The sequence below is a fragment of the Haliotis rufescens genome, unplaced genomic scaffold (genome assembly GCF_023055435.1).
Source record: "Haliotis rufescens isolate VD_foot unplaced genomic scaffold, xgHalRufe1.0.p SCAF_20, whole genome shotgun sequence".
NCBI classification, from domain to species: Eukaryota; Metazoa; Mollusca; class Gastropoda; order Lepetellida; family Haliotidae; genus Haliotis; species Haliotis rufescens.
The window spans coordinates 4930976-4945284 of record NW_025963891.1 but is presented as its reverse complement, the minus strand read 5'-3'; the positions used below and the strand labels follow the sequence as shown (position 1 = coordinate 4945284).

General features: G+C 46.9%; 1 protein-coding gene across 2 annotated transcripts in view; it reads right to left on the bottom strand.

Moving 5' to 3' along the window:
• Positions 1 to 903: 903 nt before the first annotated feature.
• LOC124118937 (noggin-2-like) overlaps positions 904 to 14309 on the bottom strand; it is a 29908-nt gene continuing 16502 nt past the window's right edge. The window contains exons 1-2 of one of the 2 annotated variants that reach the window (XM_046481264.2): positions 3999 to 4378; positions 904 to 2660 (exon numbers count right to left, since the gene is read on the bottom strand). In XM_046481264.2, coding sequence (XP_046337220.1) covers positions 1869 to 2651 — 783 coding nt within the window. In that variant the 5' untranslated portion in view covers positions 2652 to 2660; positions 3999 to 4378 and the 3' untranslated portion in view covers positions 904 to 1868. Of the gene's footprint in view, positions 2661 to 3998; positions 4379 to 14309 lie in introns of those variants that run through there. The other variant, XM_046481263.2, reaches the window with a different exon arrangement.

Genomic DNA, 14309 nt, shown 5'->3' with positions numbered 1-14309 from the left:
TCGATCCACGAAATTGGGATACGATGACATGCATCAACCTAGTCAGCGAGCCTGACCACCCATCCCGTTAGTCGCCTCTTACGCCAAGCATGCGTTGCTGAAGACCTGTTCTTCTCCGGATCTTCACGTGTGAGGGAGACATCGACCGAGACCCAAACACCGCAAGTGACACGTGACATAAATACGTCACATAGGATCCCTTTCTGCACAATGCACCAGTGTTCTAACGACTACCACTAAGGATTTAGGTGGAGTTAAAAACATGAATGGATAGGGCGACGATGTAAGCCTCGTTTGGGGATTATAAACTGCACTATGAGCGCTCGTTGGCTACTTTAGGACACACCAATTTGATGTGTTGCCTCCCTTAGACGCTTGTCGTGGATCGAATCCCATTAGGACCATTGGTTTGACTGCACCATTACCGTGCTCGTGGGCTCCAGGAAAAACGTGGCGCATGCTAGGGTGTTAATGGAACGCTGTTGATAAGACATACCGTGGTGTAGCAGAGTGTGGTTGAAATACAAAAACATGGACCAGGAATGTTGGGCACTCTCTTTTGCAAATTTTTATTTGTGTGTATATCATTTGAGAAGAGACTTGGGTTGGGAGGGTAATAACTTTCATTAGATCCATAGCATAGTGATGCTTTAGTTCAGAGTCACAAAACTAAAAAAAATAAACAAATAAAAAACACGAGCTAAATTTAGGATGAATTTAAAAAAAAATAACTAGGACATTGGACGCCGGATGTAAGGGATCCCGCCAGTAAAGACATTGAATACATGGGTAAGGGAACTATCACATTCAGAACAGCAAAACTCCTCTATCATATTGTTTGCGTGAACGGGAACGAAATGTTATGTTGAAAAGAACGTGAAATGACATAAAAACAACATATGGTGTAAATGCAAATAATACTTTATAATAACTGTTCAAAGTTTGATATTTACATAACACTTTATGTACAGTACCTATGTGTAAAGCATGGTATTTACAGCCGACACGATACCGACGCGCCATCCCCGAATATCCAGACCATTAGCATAACCACCGTGCTCTGACGTTCCGCTGGTGACACGACATCTTCACTTCTAGGGCGTGTATGTTGGTCCACGCCCCGACATCGTTACTGCTCTTTCAAGAGCATCCCTTTAAATAACGCGTTCACAAGAGATCTCATATTTTATCTCACGAAGGCTTCAAAGCTATCGGTACACACCGACCAAGACATCATTTGATTAATGTTCTACCTACCTAATATCTGATCTCAGGGTTCCATTAATCCAATTTTTGTCAGGAACGGGATAACACCAACGGTGCTACAATATTACATTTTACAACATTCGTCGGTAACCATGGACACCTGCAGGTTCAACACGTGCTGAAACAAAGGTTCTGTGAACTCAGTTGACTCTCGGCAATCTCCGGTGGTCATAGATGGCATGTCGGCTTAAGATTATTCTACGTCGGTGAGAAACTCCCTTTGTCAAACACATTATAGCTGTGTTGTAAGCAGTGTATACGTAAAAATATGCAACAACACATTATACCTATATTATACACACATATGTACATGTCATACAACACTAATATGTATCACACTCGCGATGTGGCGGTAATACAGTCAACTTCCGGCGGAACCGGAACAAGTTTCATCGCCTTCAGCATGTTCAGGTGTCATACCATGATGGTCCATGGTTCCAGCACGTTCCACAGTTACACAACACGAAGCCCTCTATATACCAAGTCCGCATACGTCGCACAACAGTTATGCATATGCCACATCAGCGCCACCTGGTGTCCGTGAGGCGTTGCTCACAATACACTCGATTCACAGTATCCTTGTCAGGTCAAGGTAGTCCTGCTCAGCATCCACAATAGCACGAATCTGTGATTGGGTACGGCACCTTCACCCATTTGCATCGCTTCCCGAGTTTAACATGGCGGCCCCTGTGGGGTCGCACCCAGGTCTCCGTGTCATTGGAGTCATCATCCGTGTTCCCGCCATGCCTTGAGGGTCGTCTGCCTCGACCTCTGCCTCCCCGCCAGGGTCGACAGTGCCACCTGAGAATCTTGATCCGTCGTGATTTAGTGGGGATACAGTGCATCCCTGGGGGCCAGGAACAGGAAGGGGTCCCTACACACTCCCCACGCTTAATCCAGCGTGGCCAGAAGAAGCTACCAAGGTCCTCCCAGCGGTAATGGACCGGGCACGAAGCCCTGCGAACCAGCCAAGACTGCATCGCTTGGATCACCGTCTGATTCAACTGAAGCTGCAAGCCGTTGATGTCGGTCAGGTCGATGTCGAGGCTCTGTACGGCGTCCACCGTCTCGTCCTGCACTTGTTGCACTATTATTTCATTAACAATGCTCGGTCTCTCGACAGACATGTAGTTTTTGTTGAAATCCCCTGAAAGTCTTTTCATGAGTTTGTGTGTCTTGAGATGCTTCTTCCTCGGTTTGAGTCTGAGAAGGTCAGAATCACGGATGGGTATTTTCAACATCAGTCCTTGGGAAGCGGGGTTTACGGGCAATGAAGGTTGGATCGCCCTTCTCATGAACGGCGCCATGTTGCCGACAACGTCACCCAGCAACTGAACGCCGACGACCACGGACATCAGACTGTGGAGGACGTCATTCATCCTCATCGTGAGCCTCTGCAACATACAAACATACAGTACAGGCTAATGACACTATTCCATGAATCAGACTCAGCGAGGATGGGTTGAACAATGTTAACGACTTGGTGATATTCCTCGAAACGTGCTTTTCATGAGACATGGCAAGGTTAATAGCAGACAGTCTGGCGGACAACCCAAACTCGCAGCAACAGCATTCGTCCTAAAGTAAAACAAATGTATGAATGTTAAGATGCAGTTATAGACAGCGACACCCTATTAATGCGAACAAAACCGCTTCATGTAAAATCGCCAGGATTAACAAACACATTCGAAAGAATAACTGATGCAGTAACCTGTTTGTTACAACGGCAATCGTCCGTTAGACGGGTTAACTGATTAGCGGTGTTTCTTTGTATGAAGACGCATATGCTCGTTGTGTTGCACACATAGCCAACATCGGGCATGACGCCTGAGTCGGAGACGGTATGGTTGCCACATGGCAGACTCCAGAGATGAATGTCGGATCACGCACCTGCTCCTTAGAGAAGCAAATTCCACATAAACATGGGCTACATGTACTGATGTCAGCACTTGGGCTGCTAAGACATTGAAAAAGACAAGTAATACAATTTCAGTTGCTATAACGTTACAGCACGTGCGTTTCTATGTGTCATGAGTTATGCTCTCACAACTAGACATCCTGCGTGTCTCCATATTGGTGGGTGTCGTCCAATACACCCGAAACAGCGAAATGCTATTGGTCTGACTAATCACAACTATTCAGAGAACATAGAACATTGCTACATGTGACTATTCAGAGAACACGGAACATTGCTACATGTGACTATTCAGAGAACACGGAACATTGCTACATGTGACTATTCAGAGAGCATAGAACATTACTACATGTGACTATTCAGAGAACGCAGAACATTGATACATTTAACTATTCAGAGGACACAGAACATTGCTACATGTGACTATCCAGAGAACATAGAACATGGCTACATTTAACTATTCAGAGAACATAGAGCATTGCTACATGTGACTATTCAGAGAACACGGAACATTGGAACATGTGAATATCCAGAGAACATAGAACATGGCTACATTTAACTATTCAGAGAACATAGAACATGGCTACATGTGACTATTCAGAGAACACGGAACATGGCTACATTTAACCCCCATTTATCAGCTGATAAGGAATAAACGCACATGCACACGATAAGAATAGTTGCCCAAATGAACGCGAGAATTCTATAAACCTAGCACATTTATAGTTCCTGCTAATGGTCGACAATGAAACATCCAACTAATCAAATCACAGTCTACCATCGAAACAAACTTGGTTGTCGCGCAACAAAACCTTACCTACGCCACTCTCAGCAAGTTTTTTGTTTCAAGGGTCAGTACTTTGTGTGGTATGTTGTCATGTCACCAGCTGTCTCCGGTCTTCTGGAGATCACTGACCAGACTCTCGCTGGGTTCACTGTCCTCGCCGAGTTGTCGGGGGTACTGTCGTAACTGCACACATCCGCTCCAACCATTCAATTATATTATTCTAATGACACATAATGTGGTAGGTACGCAACAGCGCATGATTGATCTCCAAATGTCGCGTTTTTACTCCTGTCCGGAGAGTGAGTGATGTGTTCTCGCTGTGAGATCCGCTATCCCCGTGACGTAGTTCTACAACCTGGTCACGTGACACGTGCGCTAACTCCCACGGTGTATAATCCTCCCATTCATGCTTTTTACGACTCGTGCGCGCATTCTGTTAGCGATTACCATTCCATCAAGCCTGGGGAACGGTGTCGCGCCAAACTGAACGTGCAGTCGGCACGTACGCTGAACAATTGACAACCCCGGATGCGTGATGACGGGACAGTTAATTGGTTTACACCGAGCAATGACGGACGTACGGAGCCAGGTTACGCTGCAGATGGGGCGTGTACAGACGGAGGATGAGTTAATAAGTGTCTTCTTCATCACATTCTGCAATTTGAATCAGTTCCCAAGGTGGACGAGATTAGCAGCTGTAGCACTCTTCACAACCCCACATACACGTTCGCATACACACATACACTCTTATACACACACAGACACGCTCCACTCTAGCCCACATTCAGATACACTCTTATACATACACACAAGCTCCACTCTAGCCCACATTCACATACGCTCTTATACATACACACAAGCTCCACTCTAGCCCACATTCACATACGCTCTTATACATACACACAAGCTCGCTCCACTCTAGCCTACATTCACATACGCTCTTATACATACACACAAGCTCGCTCCTCTCTAGCCTACATTCACATACGCTCTTATACATACACACAAGCTCGCTCCACTCTAGCCTACATTCACATACGCTCTTATACATACACACAAGCTCGCTCCACTCTAGCCTACATTCACATACACTTTTATACACACACACGCGTGCATACACACATACGCGCTTATACACACACACACACGCTCCCCTCTAGCCCACATTCACATACGCTCTTATACATACACACAAGCTCGCTCCTCTCTAGCCTACATTCACATACTCTCTTATACATACACACAAGCTCCATTCTAGCCCACATTCACATACGCTCTTATACATACACACAAGCTCCACTCTAGCCCACATTCACATACGCTCTTATACATACACACAAGCTCGCTCCACTCTAGCCCACATTCACATACGCTCTTATACATACATACACGCTCCACTCTAGCCCACATTCACATACGCTCTTATACATACACACAAGCTCGCTCCACTCTAGCCTACATTCACATACACTTTTATACACACACACGCGTGCATACACACACACACACGCTCCCCTCTAGCCCACATTCACATACGCTCTTATACATACACACAAGCTCGCTCCACTCTAGCCTACATTCACATACACTTTTATACACACACACGCGTGCATACACACACACACACGCTCCCCTCTAGCCCACATTCACATACGCTCTTATACATACACACAAGCTCCACTCTAGCCCACATTCACATACGCTCTTATACACACACACGCGTGCATACACACATACGCTCTTATACACACACACACACGCTCCCCTCTAGCCCACATTCACATACGCTCTTATACATACACACAAGCTCGCTCCACTCTAGCCTACATTCACATACGCTCTTATACATACACACACGCTCGCATACACACATACACTCTTATATACACACACACGCTCTACTCTAGCCCACATTCACATACACTCTTATACATACACAGACGCTCGCATACACACATACGCTCTTATACATACACACACGCTCCACTCTAGCCCACATTCACAAACACTCTTGTACATTCATACTGACTGAGTATGGTTTTACGCCGCTTTTAGCAATATTCCAGCAATATCACGGCGGGGGACACCAGAAATGGGCTTCACACATTGTACCCATGTCGGGAATCGAACCCGGGTCTTCAGCGTGACGAGCGAACGCTTTAACCACTAGGCTACCCGACCGCCCCTCCTGTACATTCATACACGCTCGCTCCAATCTAGCCAACATTCACATACGCTCTTATACATACACACACACACGCTCGCATACACACATACGCTCTTATATACACACACGCTCCACTCTAGCCCACATTCACAAACACTCTTATATATACACACACGCTCGCATACACACATACGCTCTTATACATACATACACGCTCCACTCTAGCCCACATTCACATACGCTCTTATACATACACACACGCGTGCATACACACATACACTCTTATACACACACACATACACGCTCCGCTCTAGCCCACATTCACATACGCTCTTATACATACACACACGCTCGCTCCGCTCTAGCCCACATTCACATACGCTCTTATACATACACACACGCTCGCATACACACATACACTCTTATATACACACACACGCTCTACTCTAGCCCACATTCACATACACTCTTATACATACACACACGCTCGCTCCGCTCTAGCCCACATCCACATACACTCTTATACATACAGGAATTATTCTAGTGCTTTAATTTTTACAAAAGAAAATATGTCCTAATTTTCAGTTATGTTATATCAATTATTTATTGTCGCAGACTTTATTCAACAGTCTATTTCACATGAATAGATATTTAGGGCTCACGATTATGTTAGGCCTAAGTCTAGGGTCATAGCGTTCATGAAGATTTATTCTTTGGGAAGTTAATGGGTTTTTAACCGCGCCATTTGAGCCCATGATACATTCCTTTTCACAACAAACCCAATTGTTTCAGTAGAAAAAAGGTCGCGGATAGCGGGGATTCCGACAAATACTTGAATTGTTGAATTGTTGTGTAGGGATGAATTTGTTGTGTTGTAATTCAAGTGTTGTGTCGTAATTATTTGTTTCGTAACCAACTGGTATGTCGTAATCATTTTGTTGAACTGTATTCTTTGTGTGCCATAAACAATTTGTTGTGTCGTAGTTCGTTTTTGTGTCCGAATACATGTCTTGTGACGTAATACATTTTTTTGTCGTTATATATTTCTTGTACAGTATTACTTTTTGTGTCGTAAATATTTGCTGTTGTAAACAGAGTGTTGTGTCTTAATCAATTTGTTGTGGCATTTTTAGATTGGTGCATTTCAGAGACACCGCCGACCCTGCATGGAAGCCGATTTCACATAGTGCGATCCTGGAATAGTTTTGCACGAGCGTATGAATTCCTAAATAAAAACAAAGAAAAAGGGCTAATGTTAGGGTTTAAGTAGAGCCTCGACGGGCCATACTTATCGCTGAGCACCCAGAGGGCTGCATTCATACCAAGCCAGGAGAAGGATCCGATAACGCATCGACACGAGGAGACATACATATGATAGTCCAACATTATTTACATGTAATTATACCTTGGTTCCATTCTGGCGCCAGTATGCGGAGAGTGACGTCACGATGCGCAGACGTCATGCGCCGTGGAGCACGTAGTGGCATTAGTGATAAGGCGGCAACAGTTCCATTTGCCCGCTGTGATTCATGCCATGTCTGTGTGGCTGATGTGCTGCAAGACGTCCACTGATATGGCATGTCTGCCTCAGCTTGTCGACAGACGCACAGTAGTAGGAACGGAACATTAACTGTTGGTACTGCATTGTATCTTCATATATACATTACCAGAGGATTGGGCAATAACCTTTATGGACAAAAGCTAGACCGGTGAATATCCGGGGTAGAATAGGTCTTCAGCAACCCATGAAGCCGTAGAAGGCGACTATGCTTGTCGTAAGAGGCAACTAACGGGATCGGGTGGTCAGGCTCGCTGACTTGGTTGATACACCTCTTCGTATCTCAATTTTGTGGATCGATGCTCATGATGCCAATCCCTGGATTGTCTGATCCAGACTCGATTATTTACAGACCGCCGTCATATGGCTGGAATATTGTTGAGTTCGGCGTTACAGAAAAACAAATCATGGCTAATACCCAGATATTACAACATATACCACCAGACATTAGTAATCCGAAAACAAAGGTACCTCCCATGTCCATGAATCATTACAAATAGTGGCGACAGGTGTTCGCGAAAAGGTGATCGTATCCTGCACCACCGGTGGCACCCGTCATAAACACATGCAACGACAAGTCAATTGTTCACCTGAAAAAACCCACGCGAACTGCCAAAAAAGGGACCAGAATCTTTATGCATAGATCTGATTATGAAGAGATGACGCGGTCTCACTAAGTCTCCTTTATTTCTAGTTCAGGTGGGTAAATCAGTGGAAGGGGATGAACTATTTGATGATCATTGAACGATATCAGATCATCGATATACCTTCAAGGTAAGTTAAACTTCTTGACCAAATTACCGACTTTGCCAAGCCGAGCAGAAATTCCGATTCGCATAAGGAAACAGATCCGCAAGATCACAGTTGGTGCCCATGGGGATGCCGAAATGTGCAACAGTGACCAGTACCATGTGATACAGCCATTCCTGACAATAACCTCAACGACGACATATAACTTTTTATGTTGAGCCCCATTACAAACTAAACACGTACCAAATTGTATTACATTTTTAACAAAAATGTTACGATAGATTTCTCCATAAATAGTTTTTTCAATATGACTGCGTGCCTCTTGATCACCTTGGTGGGAACAAGAACAATGGATGTGAAGTTTCAGCGTCATTGGTCCAGTGGTTCCCGAGATGTGTACGACGGACAACGTAAGACGGACGCTAGACAGACAACGACAAAAGCTCCCTTGACAAGTAAGCACCCCTCCAACCCCCACTCCCTCCCCCTTCTGAACCCCTAGCTGCCTAATCTCAGCTCTTCTCATTCCCCTTTCAGCTCTAGGTAAGAGACGGGAGGGTTGTTCCTGATTACACCAGTGTATATGTATCCATCTTCCCGAGGCAAGGGAGTTAACTGACTGTGAAAGTCCAGTTTCCACTCTTGCCGAACTTCTAGGGTGGACGGGTGCGCCATTACCAGTTATGTCCTTTCTATGCCCCTCCTATTAACTTATCAGATTCCACCTCTGATATAACTTGCATTTGCTTCAAACAAAATGGCGTCGCCCAGTGAAGACGATTTGATCCATAATTTGATCCAAGTCATGTGAGCACCTTGATTAAAAACATAAACAAATTGCAAAATATTTGCACGGCTGTCGCCATTTTGTTTACGAACAGGATGTTGATTTCGTTACGCGATTTTGGTTGGACTATGCATAGACTCAAGCCAAAATGTAACTCCATAATCCCAACCTGGTTCGGCAAGGGTGTAAAGTGGACTTTTATAGTCAGTTGGGTACTGTATGTACCCCCCCACCCCCCCTTCTCTCTCCTCTCCCCCCCCCCCCCCCCCCCCACACACACACATACCCATAGGTTTCGTTGAATACCTTCGGACAAACAGTCGTAACTAATGTTGTACATTCATACAACTGGCGAATCCGGAAGCAACGTCGATGGCTCAGTCTCCAAAGGCTCAGTCGGCACGACATCGGCAACATAACAACAGCGCAGCTCCCTCCAGAACGTAGACGATGCCACCCCGTCTCACCCGGCTGTATTTTATCCAGGGAAGACACCACCAAAGAGGAAGCCATTGAACGATACCCAACGGCAGGAAGACCTAAAGTGTCACGTGGCTTAAAACGTCACAATGGAATTCCCTTGTTATACCCTACAACAGTGTTATTACTACCACCATAACATCTTGACTGATCGTATCTCTCACAAGGACGCTACAAATAGTACAACAGTATAACCCTTGTTTTGGCATGAAGCAGCTTTCGGTGACACTCTTTAAAGTATGACGCGTTTTAAATAACGCCCAATGTTCTCCAGGTCGTCCCTATTGCCCTGTGTGCCCCGTGGCGCGTGTGACATGCTCCCCACCCCCACCCCCCACCCCTGCTCGGCCTCCTATCTGGCGCTGACGTGTTAAGCGAACATAACACTCCACACATTTACAGTGGTGATAGATTTACCTCCTACAATTCGTGGCTCCTGCAGATATAGACTTCTTGTATCTTTAAAGGACGGCTGTTGTCAGTAAAGGAATTAAACAAAATATTTTATCACTGCAATAAAATTAGTAAGATTGTCAGAAAGTGTAAACGATCGGTCTGTAGCGACGGTTGTGGATGGGGATAAGGGCAGCCACGTCACACTGTGGCCGTATAACACAGGGTGAGCCTCACGGTGCCGTTCAGGGAAACACCTCCGTTTTTCAGTCAATCTGAAGCTGAGGCCGACGTCAGTATCAACACCACATTTCAATGTGGACGTAATCAGACTAGGCTGTCAACGCACATCGCATCACGACTGATAGCCGCAGAGCGTATTCTAGATACATATTGCCTTCATCTGTTTGTTTCGTAACAAACCATTGAGGAAGTAACAGAGGTCAGGTAGAAGCATATTGGAGCTATACTTCCTGGGTATTTAGCCCGATAGCTGTCTCTCTCGGTGTGAAGAACCACCATGCAGCCGCGAGGGTCACCGCCATCAGCTTCATTCATCTGAACGCCGTACCAGCTGTAGTGGTACTACTCCTGCCGCCATTTCTTTTCATCTAGGGACCATTTGGTACTAGGGTCCGTTTGGTATTAGGGTCCGTTTGGTACTAGGGGCCGTTGGGTACTAGGGACAGTTGGGCACGATGCACCGTTGGGTACTAGGCACCGTTTGGTACTAGGCATCTTTGGGTACTAGGGGCCGTAGGGTACAAGGCACCGTTGGGTAGTAGGGGCCGATGGGCACTAGGCACCGTTTGGTATTAGGCACCGTTTGGTACTAGGGGCCGATGGGCACTAGGCACCGTTTGGTACTAGGCACCGTTTGGTACTAGGGGTCGTTGGGTACTAGGCACCGTTTGGTACTAGGCACCGTTTGGTACTTGGGGCCGTTGGGTACTAGGCACCGTTTGGTACTTGGGGGCCGTTGGGTACTAGGGGCCGTTGGGTACAAGGGGCCGTTTGGTACTAGGCGACGATGGGTACTAGAGACCGTTGGGTACTTGGGGCCGTTTGATACTAGGGGCCGTTGGGTACTAGGGACCGTTTGATACCAGGGGCCGTTGGGTACTAGGGACCGTTGGGTACTAGGGGCTATTGGGTACTAGTGACCGTTGAGTACAAGGGGCCGTTGGGTACTAGGGACCGTTGGGTAATAAGCACCGTTCGGTACGAGGCACCGTTGGGTACTCGGTGCCGTTGGGCACTAGAGATCGTTGGGTACTAGGCATCGTTGGGTACTAGGGGCCGTTTGATACGAGGGGCCGTTTAATACTAGGGGCCGTTGGGAACTAGGGACCGTTTGGTACCAGGAGCCGTTGGGTACTAGGGACCGTTGGGTACTAGAGACCGTTGGGTACTGGGGGCCGTTGGGCACAAGGGGTTGTTGGGTTCTAGGGGCCGTTGGGTACTAGGCACAGTTGGGTACTAGGCACCGCTGGGTACTGGGGGCCGTTGGGCACTAGGCACCGTTGGGTACTAGGCATCGTCGGGTACCAGGGGCCGTTTGGTACTAGGCAACGTTGGGTACTAGGCAGTGTTGGGTACTCGGGGCCGTTTGATACTAGGGGTTGTTGGGTACTAGGGGCCGTTGGGTACTAGGGGCCGTTTGATACTAGGCGACGTTGGGTACTAGGCACCGTTGGGTACTAGGCATCTTCGGGTACTAGGCACCGTTGGGTACTGGGGGCCGTTTGGTACTAGGCGACGTTGGGTACTAGGCACTTTTGGGTACTAGTCATCTTTGGGTACTAGGCACCGTTAGGTACTAGGGTCCGTTTAGTACGAGGCACCGTTGGGTACTAGGGGCAGTTGGGTAGGCTTGTGGTTCACCGTTACTTCCTCACAGAAGATTCGTTTTCGATACCCCACATGTGTGGAATGTATGAAGCCAGCGTTAGTGTCTCCAGAACGTGATGACAGACAAGTGACACGGTACAGGACGTGATGACAGACATGTAACACGGTACAGGACGTGATGACAGACCAGTGACGCGGTACAGGACGTGATGACAGACATGTGACACGTTACAGGATGTGATGACAGGCAGGTGACATGGTACAGGACGTGATGAGAGACAGGTGACATGGTACAGGACGTGATGACAGACATGTGACATGGTACAGCACGTGATTACAGACAGGTGACATGATACATGACGTGATGACAGACAGGTGACATGGTACAGGATGTGATGACAGACAGGTGACATGGTACAGGACGTGATGACAGATAGGTGACATGGTACAGGACATGATGAAAGACATGTGACACATTCCAGGATGTGATGACAGACATGTGACACGTTACAGGACGTGATGACAAACACGTGACACATTCCAGGACGTGATGACAGACAGGTGACATGGTACAGGGCATGATGACAGACATGTGACACATTACAGGATGTGATGACAGACATGTGACACGTTACAGGACGTGATGACAAACACGTGACACATTCCAGGACGTGATGACAGACAGGTGACATGGTACAGGACGTGATGACAGACATGTGACACATTCCAGGACGTGATGACAGACAAATGACATGGTACAGGACGTGATGACAGACATGTGACATGTCACAGGACGTGATGACAGACAAGTGACATGGTACAGGACGTGATGACAGACATGTGACACATTCCAGGACGTGATGACAGACAGGTGACATGGTACAGGACGTGATGACAGACATGTGACACATTCAAGGACGTGATGACAGACAGGTGACATGGTACAGGATGTGATGACAGACATGTGACACATTCCAGGACGTGATGACAGACATGTGACATGGTACAGGACGTGATGACAGACATGGTACACATTCCAGGACGTGATGACAGACAGGTGACATGGTACAGGACGTGATGACAGACATGTGATACATTCCAGGACGTTATGACAAACAGGTGACATGGTACAGGACGTGATGACAGACATGTGACACATTCCAGGACGTGATGACAGACAGGTGACATGGTACAGGACGTGATGACAGACATGTGACACATTCCAGGACGTGATGACAGACAGGTGACATGGTACAGGACGTGATGACAGACATGTGACACATTCCAGGACGTGATGACAGACATGTAACACGGTACAGGACGTGATGACAGACCAGTGACGCGGTACAGGACGTGATGACAGACATGTGACACGTTACAAGATGTGATGACAGGCAGGTGACATGGTACAGGACGTGATGAGAGACAGGTGACATGGTACAGGACGTGATGATAGACATGTGACATGGTACAGCACGTGATTAGAGACAGGTGACATGATACAGGACGTGATGACAGACAGGTGACATGGTACAGGATGTGATGACAGACAGGTGACATGGTACAGGACGTGATGACAGACAGGTGACGCGGTACAGGAGGTGATGACAGACAGGTGACACATTACAGGATGTGATGACAGACATGTGACACGTTACAGGATGTGATGACAGGCAGGTAACATGGTACAGGACGTGATGACAGACATGTGACACGTTACAGGATGTGATGACAGACATTTGACACGGTACAGGATGTGGTGACAGGCAGGTAACATGGTACAGGACGCGATGACAGACAAATGACACGTTACAGGATGTGATGACAGACATGTGACACGGTACAGGATGTGATGACAGGCAGGTAACATGGTACAGGATGTGATGACAGACATGTGACACGTTACAGGATGTGATGACACACATGTGACACGTTACAGTTTCTTATGACAGGCAGGTAACATGGTACAGGACGTGATGACAGACATGTGACACGTTACAGGATGTGATGACAGACATGTGACACGGTACAGGATGTGATGACAGGCAGGTACCATTGTACAGGATGTGATGACAGGCAGGTGACATGGTACAGGATGTGATGACAGACACGTGACATGGTACAGGACGTGATGACAGACAGGTGACGCGGTACAGGAGGTGATGACAGACAGGTGACATGGTACAGGGCATGATGACAGACATGTGACACATTACAGGATGTGATGACAGACATGTGACACGTTACAGGATGTGATGACAGGCAGGTAACATGGTACAGGACGTGATGACAGACATGTGACACGTTACAGGATGTGATGACAGACATTTGACACGGTACAGGATGTGGTGACAG